Source organism: Astatotilapia calliptera, chromosome 18, assembly GCF_900246225.1.
Source record: "Astatotilapia calliptera chromosome 18, fAstCal1.2, whole genome shotgun sequence".
Taxonomy (NCBI): domain Eukaryota; kingdom Metazoa; phylum Chordata; class Actinopteri; order Cichliformes; family Cichlidae; genus Astatotilapia; species Astatotilapia calliptera.
In genome coordinates, this window is record NC_039319.1 from 1,446,005 (window position 1) to 1,460,905 (window position 14,901).

Here is a 14,901-nt window from a genome sequence, read left to right on the forward strand (position 1 = left end):
TTGAGATGTTTGTATGAGACATTTTAAGATGAGCCTCTACCTTAAAAGTCAAATCAGAGAAATAAATGTACAAAAGTCAGAACCAACATAAGCTTTACTGTAGACTTCAAATGAAAGTTACAAGAAATATGAGGCAGAAGAAATAAAACTGCACAGAGTGTTAATGATCTGAGGTCTGAGTGTCTCTGGTATGCTTGATTATTGCCATGGTAATGGGCTTGGAGACAAGTTGGTTGCCAAGGACAGCAGCAGGGTGAGTATCCAGCTGCTCGGACATAACGGGAACCTGGCTGAAGTGGCGTCGAGCTTGTGCGTGTTTGCGTTCGATCTCGTGGATTAACGTTGTGTCGTATGTCTGAACACACAAACACACACAGGCTTAGAGAATTCATCAAGGGCAAGTCTATTTATACAGCACATTTCCAAACAGTCCCTGCTGCACAAAGTGCTTAACAATGTAAAATGCCACCAAAACAAATAAAATGTAAAACAATCAAATGTACAATTACAGTGTAAATATGTAAGCTTTGTACAAAGCTAAGAACAACATTGGAGCCAGAAACATGAGCAGGTGCTGCGCCAAAAACCATCCGTAACGGAACGAGTCAACAGCTCTGGTCTGATGGCTTCAGGCTCTGGATACATGTCAAACCGCAAAACGTGTAATAGGCACGCCGTCCATCGTGTCCATTTCACACTTTACCTCTCCAAAACATGAAATGGACACGTATGCAGAAGTTGCATTACCAGCAGGGCGAGATAATATATAATATATTTAAAGCCAAGAAGTCGGTAATGAGCAAAAAGTGCCAATAAGTACATTCCAAGGTCCTAAATCGTCAGAATCGATTAAGCTAGGGACTAATATGTATTTACATGTAAATGTGTTGCTGTCTGTTTAAATTTTCATGTTGGCTGGAAATAAAATATCTCCCTCTGTTGCTGTTACTGCAACTTGCTGTAACTTCTGCATGCGTGAACACTTCACGTTTTGGACGGGCAAAGCGTGAAATGTAGGCGGTGGACTGGACGTGGTAGCATTAAGGAGGTCGATTCAGAAGTGAAACAGAGTCAGAGTTCCTTCTAGTGGAAGCTGAGAGGGGCTGTCCTAATACGGACTTTCTCTCAACAAAAGATAAATTGATATTGTTCAGACATGTACAGACCGTGTGGACGTCCTCCACCTCTAAGTGAGCTGAGGTCTCTTCTTTGGACAGCAGAATGCAGTTCCAGGGGCTCCAGTCCTTCTGACGATCCCACCGAACAAACGCCAGGTTGTAGAGATCGATGTTGGCGCTGAGGGCCGACCGGGACGCCCACACTGCTTCCACCAAGTACTGCATGTCTTGCACCTGAAACGATGAAGATGGCAGACTTCTGTAGACAAAAGAGTGAAATCAGTGGAGCTGTTCATTATACACAATGAAAGCAGTTCACCTTCAGCAGGAAGGGGATCTTAGCTTCTGCGTTGAGCCTCTGCTCGTCGGCTCTCAGCCTCATCAGGATGCTTTTGTAAAAGGTGAAGTCATGGCGAGATCTGGCTATGTTGTTGAGTCTGGCGCACTGGCGGCACTGGCGGTTCGGACTGCCGCTGGCCGACATAATGAAGTCCGTGAGGCGCAGGTAACGATGACAGTATTGGCAGAGTATCATGTCATTCTTCAGCTGGGAAGGATTCTGGGGAACCTGGGGCAGATTTTTAATTTTACATATGAAATCATATTTGAGATTGTGCCAAACATGTGAGATGAGGAGGGATGGTCGCTCACCTTCAGCAGCTTGGCCACCTCAGGGTTGAAAGCTGGAGTTTTGATGTACTGAAGTAACAGAGTACAGATCCTCTTCCTCAGGCCCTCCAACTTGGCTGATTTGACCCCTCGAGTCATCAGGTCTACCTCCCTGTCAACCAAATCCACGATGTCCCGGGTCAGCGCACACTCCTGCTCCTGTCCAATGAGCATGGAAGAAAGAAAATTTCAGCGCAACCGCACTGCTCATGTAAAACAGATATTTACGGTATTTTGATGTACGTACGTATCTCCAGGTCAGTAAAGTTGATGTGTCAAATTATGAACAAGGCAACACAAAGCACAGACTTTTATTCTGAAGGGCACTACTTGTCTGAGCTTCATATCGTGAGCTTCATATATTTGGCATTTTAATAATAATAATGGATTGGATTTATATAGCGCTTTTCAAGGCACCCAAAAGCACTTTACAACACCACTCTTGCATTCACACACTGGTGGAGGCAGCTACAGTTGTAGCCACAGCTGCCCTGGGGCAGACTGACAGAAGCGAGGCTGCCATATCGCACCTAACCCTAACCCATCACCAGTAGGCGGTAGGGGAAAGTGTCTTGCCCAAGGACACAGCGACCAGGACAGAGAGCCCGGGGATCGAACCGGCGACCTTCCGGTTACAGATACGCTTCCCAACCCCCTGAGCCACGGTCGCCCTGGGATTTTGGTGACAGTAAATAGTTTTCTGTTGAATGTGTACACTTCTGTAATAGTCAATGTTTTGGTTATGAAAAGGTTGTTTTATTCTAAAAATAACACTTTTGACCAAGAAGTGAAACTCATGAGATTCAGAGTGACACAGTGAAACATTCAAAGGGGAAAAAACTGAAGCTCCCAGAGGAATGAACCCAGTAACCTCTCACCGTGCAGGCAGTGGTCCTAACCACTGAGCCTCAGGACTCATTTATGCTATGAACCGTGCGCGATTCACTTCCACTTATCTTTGATAAAAACATAACAGCATGAGCAGCTGACCAACTGCTACAAGGCTGAAATGTTGTGTCTCAGTCTGACCTGTTTGTGCTCAGCGAGTCCCTGCTTTCCTGTCCCCTCCCCATGACTACGTTACTGAATAAGGCAAAAGGCCCCAAAATAATATAAATAATAACAGGACGACATCAGAGTACCGTTAGCTGTGAAAGAACTGTGTGTGTTTTACCTTGACAGTGTGTTTCAGTGTCATGAGGAAGTGGAGCCTCTGCTCCTGGCTGACGGTGGTCAGGCTGATGCTGTTGTACAGATCTCGCAGCTCTCGGGCTCTGATGGTGTTCTGAGTTTCAATCTCAATCAGACGACCGTCCGCTGCTCGCCTTTGATGAGGAGACGCAGACTGGAGCAGATACAGCACAGTGTCAGTACCTGTGAGACCGAACGCTCCTCTGAAGTTTGCTCTGAGCATCCCACAGTCACCCCAGCGTTTACAGAGAAACCAGAGACTGTATATAAAAGATGGCTGTAGCCACCAAGGTCTCACCCAAGTCCTGTTTTAAAGTTGAGTGTTTCTGTGATCACCGTGTGGGTGGGGATCTGACTCGAAACTAAGGGACCCTCTATTTTCACAAACCATCCTACTTTGGCAAAACGTCCTACCGTAAGTAGTTTATGCACATTTCTGCTGTCACAGAGTAATTCCAGCAAATTTACGCAGGTATGACGGTTTGCCACTTCACGTTGCCCATCAGAGTATGCTGTAGCCCATAATCATAAAGCCAGGATGCTTTGCCACTTCATTTTACCCGTTAAAGTATGTTTCTAGCTCATATTCACAAGGGTAGGGCAGGTCGCCACTTAATTTCGTGTTGTGCGCATGTGTAGAAACAACGGGTAGGATGGTTTGTCGGGTAGGATGGTTTGTCAGGTAGGATGGATTCCCAGAACACCCTCCACTCTTGGACAGTCACTAAGGAAAGAGTGCAAGGTCTCTCCGATTCCAACGAGGATACGTTAAATAAAGACTGATCAGGAAAGTCTTTCCTAATCAAGTGAGCCAAACAAGTCATTTCTTTAAACTCCTGCAGAACTGAACTGTTTTTTTTTACAAGCAGAGGAGTCGCCCTCTGCTGGCCATCGGAAAGAATGCAAGATCAGGTTTTCAAACTTAGAAGCTATGCCTCATAACACATGTCAGTACAGCATAAAATATTAGATCTGTGGCCAAAAATTTGCTTTACATTATGTAAAGAAAGCTGAGATTCTTCCGGCACACTTTTAGATTCTGGTTGCGATCGATGATTCACAACGAACAACAAGCTTATTGTCACATTTGGTGTGAAACACCATAAGAAACCCAAACATTACTGACAGCATTAGAATCTCTTTGGAACATCGTGCTACAAAAGCATGTGATGAGAGTGCTTGTAAGTGTAGCAAGCAGCCTTGCACTGACTGAAGTGCCGTGAATAAGAATGAAACAGGCTCCACCTTGTATTAAACATCTTCTAACGAGCACCGCAACAAACTGAAGGTGCGTAAAATCCAAATCAAATTAAGATGATGTGACTACACACATAACCATGGTTCTCTTTTTGTGTTTAATGATGACTTTCATTTGCATATAAAAGATAAATTATGAAATTGGGTTGAGAGCTGGAGTAGAGTAGGTGGAGCGACCTCTGACCTTGTCCAGGAAGTTCCTGACAGCTTTGTCGTAGTTGTCGCTGTGAACGGCGATGTGATGGCGTCCGATAGCAGCAATGAGATCCATCTCCTGGTCCAGCAGCGCGCAGAGAGCTGCTTTCCTCTCAGCTCCTCGCAGGGACGAGCTGATCCTCTGCTCCTCCTCGTTCCTCCACTCTGAGACACACAAAGTTAAATACGTAACTGCTCTGCTGCATTCACAGACATAAAGCGGGGAACTCCTCCTGCCCCTAAAGCCTACTCTCCAGAGCTTGGTACAGCAGGTTGAAGTCCTCCTGCCTCTTCGGATTCAGCCAGCGGTTTCGGCGGTCTCTCAGCTGCTCCTCTTTCTCCTCGTTCCTCCTCCTTTCCTGCATCTCCAGCCAGGCCAACCGCCGGGCTCGCTCCTTCCGCAGGTGGTCCACCGCCTGCTGGGCCAACCAGCGCCGAGCAAACGTCTGCAGACGGATCACCTGGGTGTGTGACGGGTCATATACTTAGTCCCACTAAATGTATTTTTTATATTTAGTGGGACTGAATTGACTGCGTATATGATAACTACACACACAAACTGCTCTTCATCTTCTGTGATGCAGAACGAGACTGAAGACATCGAAACCATTTCAAACACCAAAAATCTGAAAGTTCAAACACCGTGAATCCCCGAGATGAAGAAGCAGAGCAAGACTTCACTGTAACACAGAGGGCCAGCAGCCTGAAGCCTCAGAAATCTGAGCATGTGTTCCCACCATAAAGCATGCTGAGCTCTAACAGCGCAGCATTGCTGGTCACATTTCTATTCAGAAGCCAAGGCAACACTGAATCATCACTCGCACTATGAAGCTCAAATGTGTTATTTCCTAGTTTTGATATCTTCAGTTTTGTTCTACAGAGCTGGAAACAGCATGAAAGAGCAGGTGTGTCCAAACACTTGGTACAGCAGGTACTCAGAAACACTGCATTGCAACCACACACGCTCAGTGTACACTCACAGCTCTCAGCCTCCGGTCGTGGTGCTCATCAGCAGTGGTGTAGGTCCCTGGAGTCACCAACCTGTCGTTCATGCAGGAGACGTAGCAGCCGATGCCAGTCATCTGGGTGGAGGCACTGACTGGACACTGCTGAGCCTGAGACTTCAGCTCTACTGTCTGAAACAGAGAAAACAAACTAAATCAGGGGCTGACTGGCTTTAAGAGCAACATCTTTAAACATGTAGACAAAGTTAATACCAAAAAATGTGAAAGTTGTGTGAGGAGCTTCCGGCCTGCAGACAGACCTCGTGACTTTGTTTTGTTTGACTCGGCTGGGTTTTGTTTCAGTGTGGTTAATGGAAGGTTTTTAATAAATAATAAGATTACTGTAATGTTAATCTCATTGACATTGGGTGTAATAGTACTCGAGTAGTAACTAAAACTGAATTCAAACTGAAATTGAGTAAGTATTGACTGTGATGGGATAAATGAAAGGAATAAGAAAAGATCCCCTGTGAGGTAAAACTGACAGAAAGCTGCAGCACTGACCATATAAAACCTCGAGTGTGGAGAGTTTAAGAGATTTTAACCAAAAAAAGTAGATGAATGTTTAAATGAGCACATCAGCTGAGCGCTGTAATCCTCAGAGGTGTTTGTCTCTGTTGGTCCAGGGAGCTCATTACACTCGCTGCTTATCTCTAGAATTACATTGTTTAATTTGAACATGAAGTCTGGGCGTCCTGTGCCGATCTTTTTCATTATTTATGTAAAGACTTATTTAGTCCCAGTTTTGACTCTGATATAAACTGTGGTGCTTTTGAAGCTGTTTTCTGTACCTGTGTGTCGCGGCTGAAGACCGCCACTCCTCTATCGGGTCTCCTCTTGGGCAGCGTCTGGACTGCGGCGTGATGGTACTCCAGCCCCGTCAGCCGATGCCTGTAGCCACCGAGGAAGGCTTTCTGATGGCGTGGGCGCTCAATCTCCACCACCACCTCCTGAAGCACCCCCCCATCTGAGAGACAATGACTGAAGGTTTTTCAAAGACGGCATATCTTTGTATGGAAATCTTTAGCTTGGCACCAGGATTAAACCAGGTCTGGCAAACTTGTTTAGCTAAAAGTCGGTTCAAATGAATGCACGTCACATTATGAGGATTCTCTCTTATCCTTATCTTTACAGTGTTATTTCCTATGGAGTCTTGTAGTTTTATATAAATCAGATGTAACTCGTGATTTCTTAGTGCTTTCATGTCTAATGGAAGCACTTTGTGTATACGGACAGGTAGCAGCTTGTGTATTCGTACCTGCTTCAACTTGGACGGTGATAACATCGGGCATGCTGTCGTGCTCTAGGGGGCGAACAGGGCGGAGTGGGTGGAAGCTTGGGTCAGTGGAGCTCATTTCCATCCGGGTGGAGCTGTGAGGCCTGACGCCGAGCTCCATCAGACTCTTGTGTTCCTCCACCGCTCTGCCTAAAAACACACTGACCCGTTAATCTGTATCCACACAGGCAGCAGCTCGCAGCGACTTGGTGACCAAACATCATAGGAAATGAAAAAAACACTCCTCTCAACTTGAAGGCAAATAACTGAAGCAACTACCAGTCAGGATACTAGTGACTGTTATATGGCAGGACAGTAAAGACTTTGTAGGGTTATCTAGACAACTGACACCTATGTCCACTAGTCGTCATGTTCAAAGTGCGACTCTGTAGAAAAACTTGTGGAAGTAAGGCAAGTTTATTTATAGAGCACAATTCAACAACAAGGTGATTCAAAGTGCTTCACAGAGACATTAAAAACAAAAACAAATAAAAAGCAGGATTTAAAATTGATTAAAACAAGCAAAAGATAAAATCAGTAGTTAAATGTAAGTTTTGAAATTTAAGCTTAAAAGTGTGGATTTGGTGCTTTATTCAAATGCAGCTGAGAACAGGTGAGTCTTCAACCTGGATTTAAATAAACTGAGTGTTTCAGCTGATCTGAGGCTTTCTGGGAGTTTGTTCCAGATATAAGGAGCATAAAAGCTGAATGCAGCTTCTCCGTGTCTGGTTCTGACTCTGGGAACTGATAAAAGACCGGATCCAGATGAGCTGAGGGATCTGGAAGGTTCATACTGGGTCAGGAGAAAGAAACGAACCGTCCAGAGAGATCTGAAGCACGTCTGCTGGGACTCGGAGCTCTGAGGCGAGGTGACGCTTCAGCTCGTGAATGCTGAGCTCGATAGCAAACGCCACCGTCATCACGTGGCCCTCCGGCACCAGCACCACCTTGACTGCAACCACACACAGAGACACAGAGGTGCTATCGAGTCTGGCCGTGCTCAGTCACAATCCAGACAAACAGCATTTCAGTATTTCTCCCCTCCAGTGTAATAAAACCTTTGATGTGAGTTGCGCCACACGAGTCTCTGCTGCTGTGAAAAAGGTCACATTCTCTTTATTCCTGAGTATTTATCCGAACACTGTCAGGAGCTCCAGCCCACCTGGACTCACCTGAAGCCGAGCTGCCGGACCTCACCTCCTCTCCTCCCGGCTCCCCGCCGTCCTCCTCCGCGGTGTCTCCGCCTGGCTCTGTGTTTGTTTCTTTCTGCTCTTGGTTTCCTCTTTGCGCCGACATGACAGATTTCAGTGACTGAACTAAACTACAGCTCCTGTTATGATTGAAAATGATACAAAAGCCTTTCAAACGTCAGGTTTGAAGACCGGGCGCGTTGCGCTTTTCTGTATTTAACGACATGCGCGTCAACCTGGAGCGAACTGCATTAACTGGTTTCCACGCAAAAGCAGTGTTTACATGTTGCTATAGCAACGACTAGCAGTCACTTCCTGTTGGAAGCAGAGTCAGAGGATTTTGTCCCTCTCATTGGCGCGTGTTTTGGGTCAGATAAAAAAAGAGTACACCACAAACTTCACTGAAATGAAACCTCATTAAAATAAAAATCTGAAACTATTGTCTAAGAAAATGATCATTCACGTCAATCACAATGACTCCTGGTTGTCAATCACAGACCACTAAAACGAATAGAATAGAATAGAATAGAATAATCTTTTAATTGTTTGGTTGTAACAGCAGGAGAACCCCCCCCCCCCCCCCCCCCCCCGAACCAAGCACATTTACAAACAAACAGCACACAGAACAGAAACAAACACAATGTATTATTTACATCATGGACAAGAGTTACCCAAAACAGAGTAAACAGAGTACTGTACAGAATCAGAATCAGAATCGTGTTTATTGGCCAAGTATATGTGCAGACACATACAGGGAATTTGGTTCCGGTAGATGGTGGCTCTCAAGCACAGCACACACACACACACACACACACACACACACACACACACACACACACACACACACACACACACACACACACACACACACACACACACACACACACACGTGTCTATATACACATTACACATACGTACACAAAGCTGTGTAAACCAACTATAAATAACGAATCTAAACTTATATACATAAAATACAGAAATGAATGAGGTGGAGTGAATACTACAGAATGTACATAAGGTGCAGCTGCAGTCTGGCAGTGGGAGCAGTGTGACAGGTCAACTGTTAAGAAGGGAGATGGCGAGGGGAAAGAAACTGTTCCTGTGTCGGGTGGTCCTGGTCTGCAGGCTTCTGTACCGTCTGCCAGAGGGCAGCAGATCAAAAAGTCTGTGTGCAGGGTGTGAGGGGTCTGTGATGATTTTCCCTGCCCGTTTCCTGGTTCTTGAGAGGTACAGATCCTGGATGGAGGGCAGGGGGGCGCCGATGATCCTTTCTGCTGCCCGTACAGTCCGCTGCAGTCTGCTCCTGTCCTGTTTAGTGGCTGCTCCATACCAGACTGTGATGGAGGAGCACAGGACAGACTCAATGACCGCAGTGTAGAACTGGATCAGCAGCTCCTGTGGGAGACTGTACTTCCCCAGTTGTCTCAGGAAGTACATCCTCTGCTGGGTCTTTTTGAGGATGGAGTTGATGTTGGTCTCCCACTTCAGGTCCTGGGAGATGGTTGTACCCAGGAACTTGAAGGTCTTCACAGTTGACACAGGGCTGTCTGATATGGTGAGAGGGAGCAGAGTTGAGGGATGTCTCCTGAAGTCCACTGTCACCTCTACAGTCTTAAGAGTGTTCAGCTCCAGATTGTGCTGACTGCACCAGAGTACCAGCTGCTCAACTTCCTGCCGGTATGCAGACTCATCACCATCTTGAATGAGGCCGATGACGGTGGTGTCATCTGCAAACTTTAGGAGTTTGACAGCAGAGTTATTGGAGGTGCAGTCGTTAGTGTAGAGGGAGAACAGTAGTGGTGAGAGGACACATCCTTGAGGGGCACCAATACTGAGGGACTGGGTTTCAGAGGTGATCTCCCCCAGCCTCACTTGTTGCTTTCTGTCTGTCAGGAAGCTGGCGATCCACTGACAGGTATCTGGTGACACGCTGAGCTGGGAGAGTTTGGGGGAAAGAAGTTCAGGCACAATGGTGTTAAAAGCCGAACTAAAGTCCACAAACGGGACCCTGGCATAAGTTCCCGGGCGGTCAAGGTGTTGCAGGATGTAATGCAGCCCCATGTTCACTGCACCATCCACCGACCTGTTTGCCCGGTAGGCAAACTGCAGAGGGTCCAGCTGGTGGCCTGTAATGTCTTTCAGATATTACAGTACAGTTATTAAAGTTACATAAAATTAAATACAGATAAGAGGCGAACCCAGGTTGCAGTGTGAATCAGTTGAAGCGCTGATGTAAACCTCTCTGTTGGGAACAGTTCTGATTGTGCAGTCTGGCAGCTGCAGGGAGGAAGGACCTGCTGAATCACTTCTTCATCCATTGAGGACGCAGCAGTTTGTCACTGAAGGAGCTCTGTAGTTCAGCAACATTTACATGCATGGGGTGGGAGACTCTGTCCATCAGAGATGTTATTTTGGCCAGAGTCCTTCTGTCTCCCACCACCTGCACTGGGTCCATTCGGTGTGTAACACTGCCAAAACAATGCACCACTATGTAGTTTTCAAAACTGGCAGATAAACTGATGTCTGTCTGAACGGTATTGAAACACCTTTGTAGATATTAGGGAAGTTTTCTGGCGAAAACCTGATTTTGTGAGGGCAGAAGGCATCCAGGTGAGATCTTACACACCTATAATGTGAGTCCTGGAAAAAGAAAGAATTAAATTATTTATTATTTATTTATTATTAAGTTATTAAAGCCAGACAGACAGCACATGAACAATGTTCTTCCACTGCAGCACAATGACCAACAAATAATGTCATTGGATGAGCTCAGGTTCAGTGGGCGGGGCCAGTTTAATAGCTCAGCCAGTCAAACAGTTCTGTGCTTCCACAGCAGCTCTGTCTCTGTCTCTGATCTTTACTGCTTCATTTCTCTGTTGTCTTTGTCATCAGTCCAATGACACAAGAATCAGAGGTTTAACAGTGTGTGGCTCCCTCTAGTGGATGTTGTGGAGTATTCTGTTGTCTTTGCTCCAAAGGTTTTTGTACAGAGTTTTGCTGTTTCCTGTCACTGTGGGCCGCAGAGCACAGTAGTACACAGCAGAGTCAGACAGCTGAAGCTTCTGGATCTTCAGAGAAACTGATGTCTTGTTGAGTTCAGCATCAAATCTGTCCTTCGGGAACTCTTGAGCGTTTTCAGTTCCAGAAGCATCTCGCCGTAAAACATATTTCGGATAGTCGTTCACGTCCTGTTTGTACCAGAACAAATATGGAAATGCAGAAGTTGTTTCGTATTTGCAGTCAAGTGTAACTGTGTCTCCTTCAGCAGCAATGACATCTCCTTGTTCCTGGATCACTTTGTCTTCTCCTTTACACTCTGAGGAAGAACAGAACATGCAGAGGAAGAGATGGATCAATAAACATGATTAAAAACTCACCATTAATCAGACTCACACATTTATTTAAGCAGAGGAAACATGTTGATGTTTGTATCTCACCAAAGAAAAGAGCAGCAAGAATAATCCACAGCCAATGTTCCATCTGTACAACAAGGTTTAAATCAACAGGAGAAACTAGCTGATGTTCAACATTCAGTCTGAGAATTGTTCTCTTCACAGCAGCACTTATTATTGACACAATGGTTGAACACAGTGCAGAAGGAGAGCCCCGCCTACTGGATGATGTCGCCCTCTAGTGGAGCATCTCTGTGGGTTTGCTGTCACTGTGGGCCTCACAGCAGAGTCTGTCACTGCAGCAGAGCAGATCTGAAGATCCATTCATCTTTGACCATCAACAACTTTAACAGACAGTCTGGAATTTTCTCTGTTTTGTGTTCCCAGTGAAACACAACGATCTCTGTTGGTGTTCCAGGATATTGTTGATATTAGAGGATAATTTACACTAATTAAAGTTTTTTTCGGGGGTATTCATAAAATTGTTCACTTTGCCCCTTCATGTGGCAGCCCCGATATCAATCAATCAAATCAAAATTATTTATATAGCAAATTTAAAAACAACAAGACAAATTTACCAAACAACAACACAAGACAAGACAAACTTAGAAGCCAACCAAATGATAGTCAAACTATCTTAAGTCAGAGCCAGAGTAAAAAGATGGGTCTTTAAGCAAGAAAAGACTGAATAGACTCAGAAGAGCGAATGGCAGTAGGGAGAATGTTCCACAGTTCAGGAGCTGCAATAGCAAAGACACGATCACCTCTGGTTTTCAGCCTGGACTTAGGTTGCATTAAGAGCATCTGGTTTGAAGATCTTAGTGCTTTTTTAGGATTATACAAATGGAGAAGTTCTGTTAAATAGCCAGGGGCAACGTTATTTAAGAGTTTATAAGTGAGTAAAAGAATTTTAAAATCAATGCGAAATTTCACAGGAAGCCAGTGTAAGTTAGCTAAAACTGGAGTAATATGATCATGCATTCTGGCACCTGATAAAAGGCGTGCAGCAGCGTTCTGTACTAGGCCTAAATAGAGGGAGTTACAACAGTCCAGTCTAGAGATAATGAATACATGAATAAGCTTTTCAGGGTCCTTGGGGGAGAGAAAAGGCTTCGCTTTAGAAATTTGACGTAGCTGATAGAAGCTGGATTTAACCACATTAGATACTTGTTTCTCTAATTTGAAGGAGCTATCCAAGAGTATCCCAAGGTCTCTTACAATGTGGGAGAGGTAGCTAGCAAGTGGGCCAAGGGTAATGGTTAGTTGGTTCAGAGGGATATGGCTGTCAAAGACACTAACTTCAGTTTTACTGTCATTCAAGGTAAGAGAGTTTTGAGATAGCCAGGTTCTCACATCATGAAGACAGTTAAACAATGTATGCAATGGATCTGTGACATTCAAACTCAAAGGAAAATAAATTTGAATGTCATCGGCATAACAATGGAAAGAAATATTATATCTTTGGAAAATAGATCCCAAGGGCAAATGTACAGAGAGCATAACATAGGGCCCAAAACAGACCCCTGGGGCACACCACAGAGAAAGGGAGCAGAGGAGGAAGAGTATTGCCCCATAGCGATAGAGAATGACCTCTCTGAAAGATAAGATTTAAACCATAATAAGGCTGTGCCCTTAAGACCAACTACTTGATCTAATCTTGATAATAAAATTTTGTGATCTACTGTGTCAAAAGCAGAAGTCAGATCCAGTAAGACTAGAACCACAGAGCAACCTGAATCAGTGGTTAAAAGGAGATCATTAAAAACTGTTAACAAAGCTGTCTCAGTACTATGTCGAGGCTTGAAGCCCGACTGGAATTTTTCAGTAATACCACTGGTGTCTAAGAAGGTCTGAAGTTGTTTACAGACCACTTTTTTCAGGATCTTTGACCAAAAGGGAAGCTTAGAAATCAATTAATTTGAACAACAATTATTGAAAGAACAACAATAATTTGAAAGAACACTGGAGTCAAGATTAGTCGTCTTAATAGCGGGTTGAACAACAGCATGCTTGGAGGCAGATGGTACACAGCCTGAGGACAGTGATGCATTCAATATTAATAAAATACAAGGCCCAATAGTATTCAGCGCTTCCTTAAAAATACGGGCAGGATGAACATCATAGAAAATGGGATAGCAAACAGTAGACAAAGCTCGAGGAGACGGCTCGCCAAAAACACTGGCACCATCTTGGAACCAAATCTCAGGACTTTTCCCCTGATATCACACCATCATCTTCACACAGGAAATATTCATATTATTTTCTCTCCACTACGATTAATACATGATTTAAATCCCTGGAGCAACCTCTCAGTGTCATGATTACAGGAATGCATCGACTCTAACACAGCCCACATGAGGCTAAAGCTTTACATGCTTTTATTTTGAGAAGGTTCAAAGACAGGGGGGCAGGTAAGTAGGTTTCCTGCAGAGGGACAGAGCAGGGAGACACCAGAGAACTGCCCGAGAGAACGACTGCTGAGTATCAGTGCAGTCAGAATTGCTTATATAGTATTTATTAGAGTCCTTTCTTGTGTTTCACTTTTAGAGTTTCTGTGTCAGGGAGGTAAGTGAAGGCTTCAGAAGGCTGAGTGGGTGGAGAGTGGATGGGCAGGTGAGTTTTCCAGCTCTGTTACAAGTCAGTCCTTTCCAAACAGCAGACGATGAGAGAATCCTTCAGGTTTCAGGTAACTCAAGTCCACAGAGCTATGAGCAGACACAAGAGAACATGGTGAGGTAACAGAAGCTACAAGCACAAACTGATAAGTCATAAATTAAAGCTGAATTACCACCAGAATGAAGACAACAATCTGACAAAGAGTGGATGTTTCAGCTGGACCTTTCATTCCCCAAAACACGAGGAGTTAATGAGATCTGGTTAGGAGGTTAGCAACACTACAAGCACCAACCAGCTTGCAGCCAAAGCTCTGCACAGCCCCATCAGCAATGAGTCCCCAGCCTCACTCAGACTGCTGCCAAAGCTCTGCTGGAGGTGGGAGTTGAAGATCACCTGAACCACTTTGATACGCCAGGCCTGTCCAGCATTCTCCCCCACCACCTGACTCAACTCACCCCCAGATGGTGATCAGATGACAGCTCAGCTCCTCTCTTCACCAGAGTGTCCAGAACACACTGCTGCAGACCTGATGATGCAATTACAGAGTCAAGCATCAACCTATACTGTGGTTAGCACACAAGTCCAGTAAAACAGAAACCACCATTGTGTCACTCGGACACATAAAGTCCTCAGAAGCACAATAGAGTTACCAGATGATGCAGCGTCCAGGATCCTGCTCAGAGACCTCAAGAAGGCCAGGCACTCTGAAATGTTGTTCAGAGCAGAAGCACAGAGGAGAGTCTGGACCTGCCAGAGGGGGAACATCACAAAGTACCCAAAACTAGTTTCAGCAACCAGGAATCAGACCTTCATCTGCCATTGTTGCCACCTGACCCAAACTGCTTCATTTCTCTGTTGTCTTTGTCATCAGTCCAATGACACAAGAATCAGAGGTTTAACAGTGTGTGGCTCCCTCTAGTGGATGTTGTGGAGTATTCTGTTGTCTTTGCTCCAAAGGTTTTTGTACAGAGTTTTGCTGTTTCCTGTCACTGT

The 14,901-nt window shown here is 45.0% G+C and overlaps 1 protein-coding gene and 1 gene segment (V, D, J or C); both read right to left on the reverse strand.

Annotated features, from left to right (window-relative positions):
• Positions 1-8,184, reverse strand: iqub (IQ motif and ubiquitin domain containing). 2 transcript variants are annotated; one of them, XM_026149194.1, is made up of 12 exons: positions 7,883-8,184; positions 7,528-7,662; positions 6,693-6,860; positions 6,226-6,401; positions 5,411-5,566; positions 4,681-4,891; positions 4,420-4,595; positions 2,962-3,132; positions 1,770-1,946; positions 1,438-1,686; positions 1,167-1,352; positions 1-355 (listed from the first exon to the last, which is right to left on the reverse strand). In XM_026149194.1, the coding sequence occupies exons 1-12, from the start codon at positions 8,004-8,006 to the stop codon at positions 161-163; spliced, it is 2,124 nt and encodes a 707-aa protein (XP_026004979.1). In that variant the 5' UTR covers positions 8,007-8,184; the 3' UTR covers positions 1-160. The 2 variants fall into 2 exon arrangements, with proteins under 2 accessions (XP_026004979.1, XP_026004980.1); XM_026149195.1 differs by lacking the exon at positions 7,528-7,662.
• Positions 8,185-10,899: 2,715 nt separating this feature from the next.
• On the reverse strand, positions 10,900-11,615 carry LOC113010366 (T cell receptor alpha variable 38-2/delta variable 8-like; the record flags this gene model as incomplete). The annotated part of the segment is given in 2 exon segments: positions 10,900-11,216; positions 11,338-11,615. Coding segments are annotated over 2 exon segments (360 nt in total), but the record flags the coding sequence as incomplete, so codon positions are not given.
• Between the last annotated feature and the right edge of the window lie 3,286 nt (positions 11,616-14,901).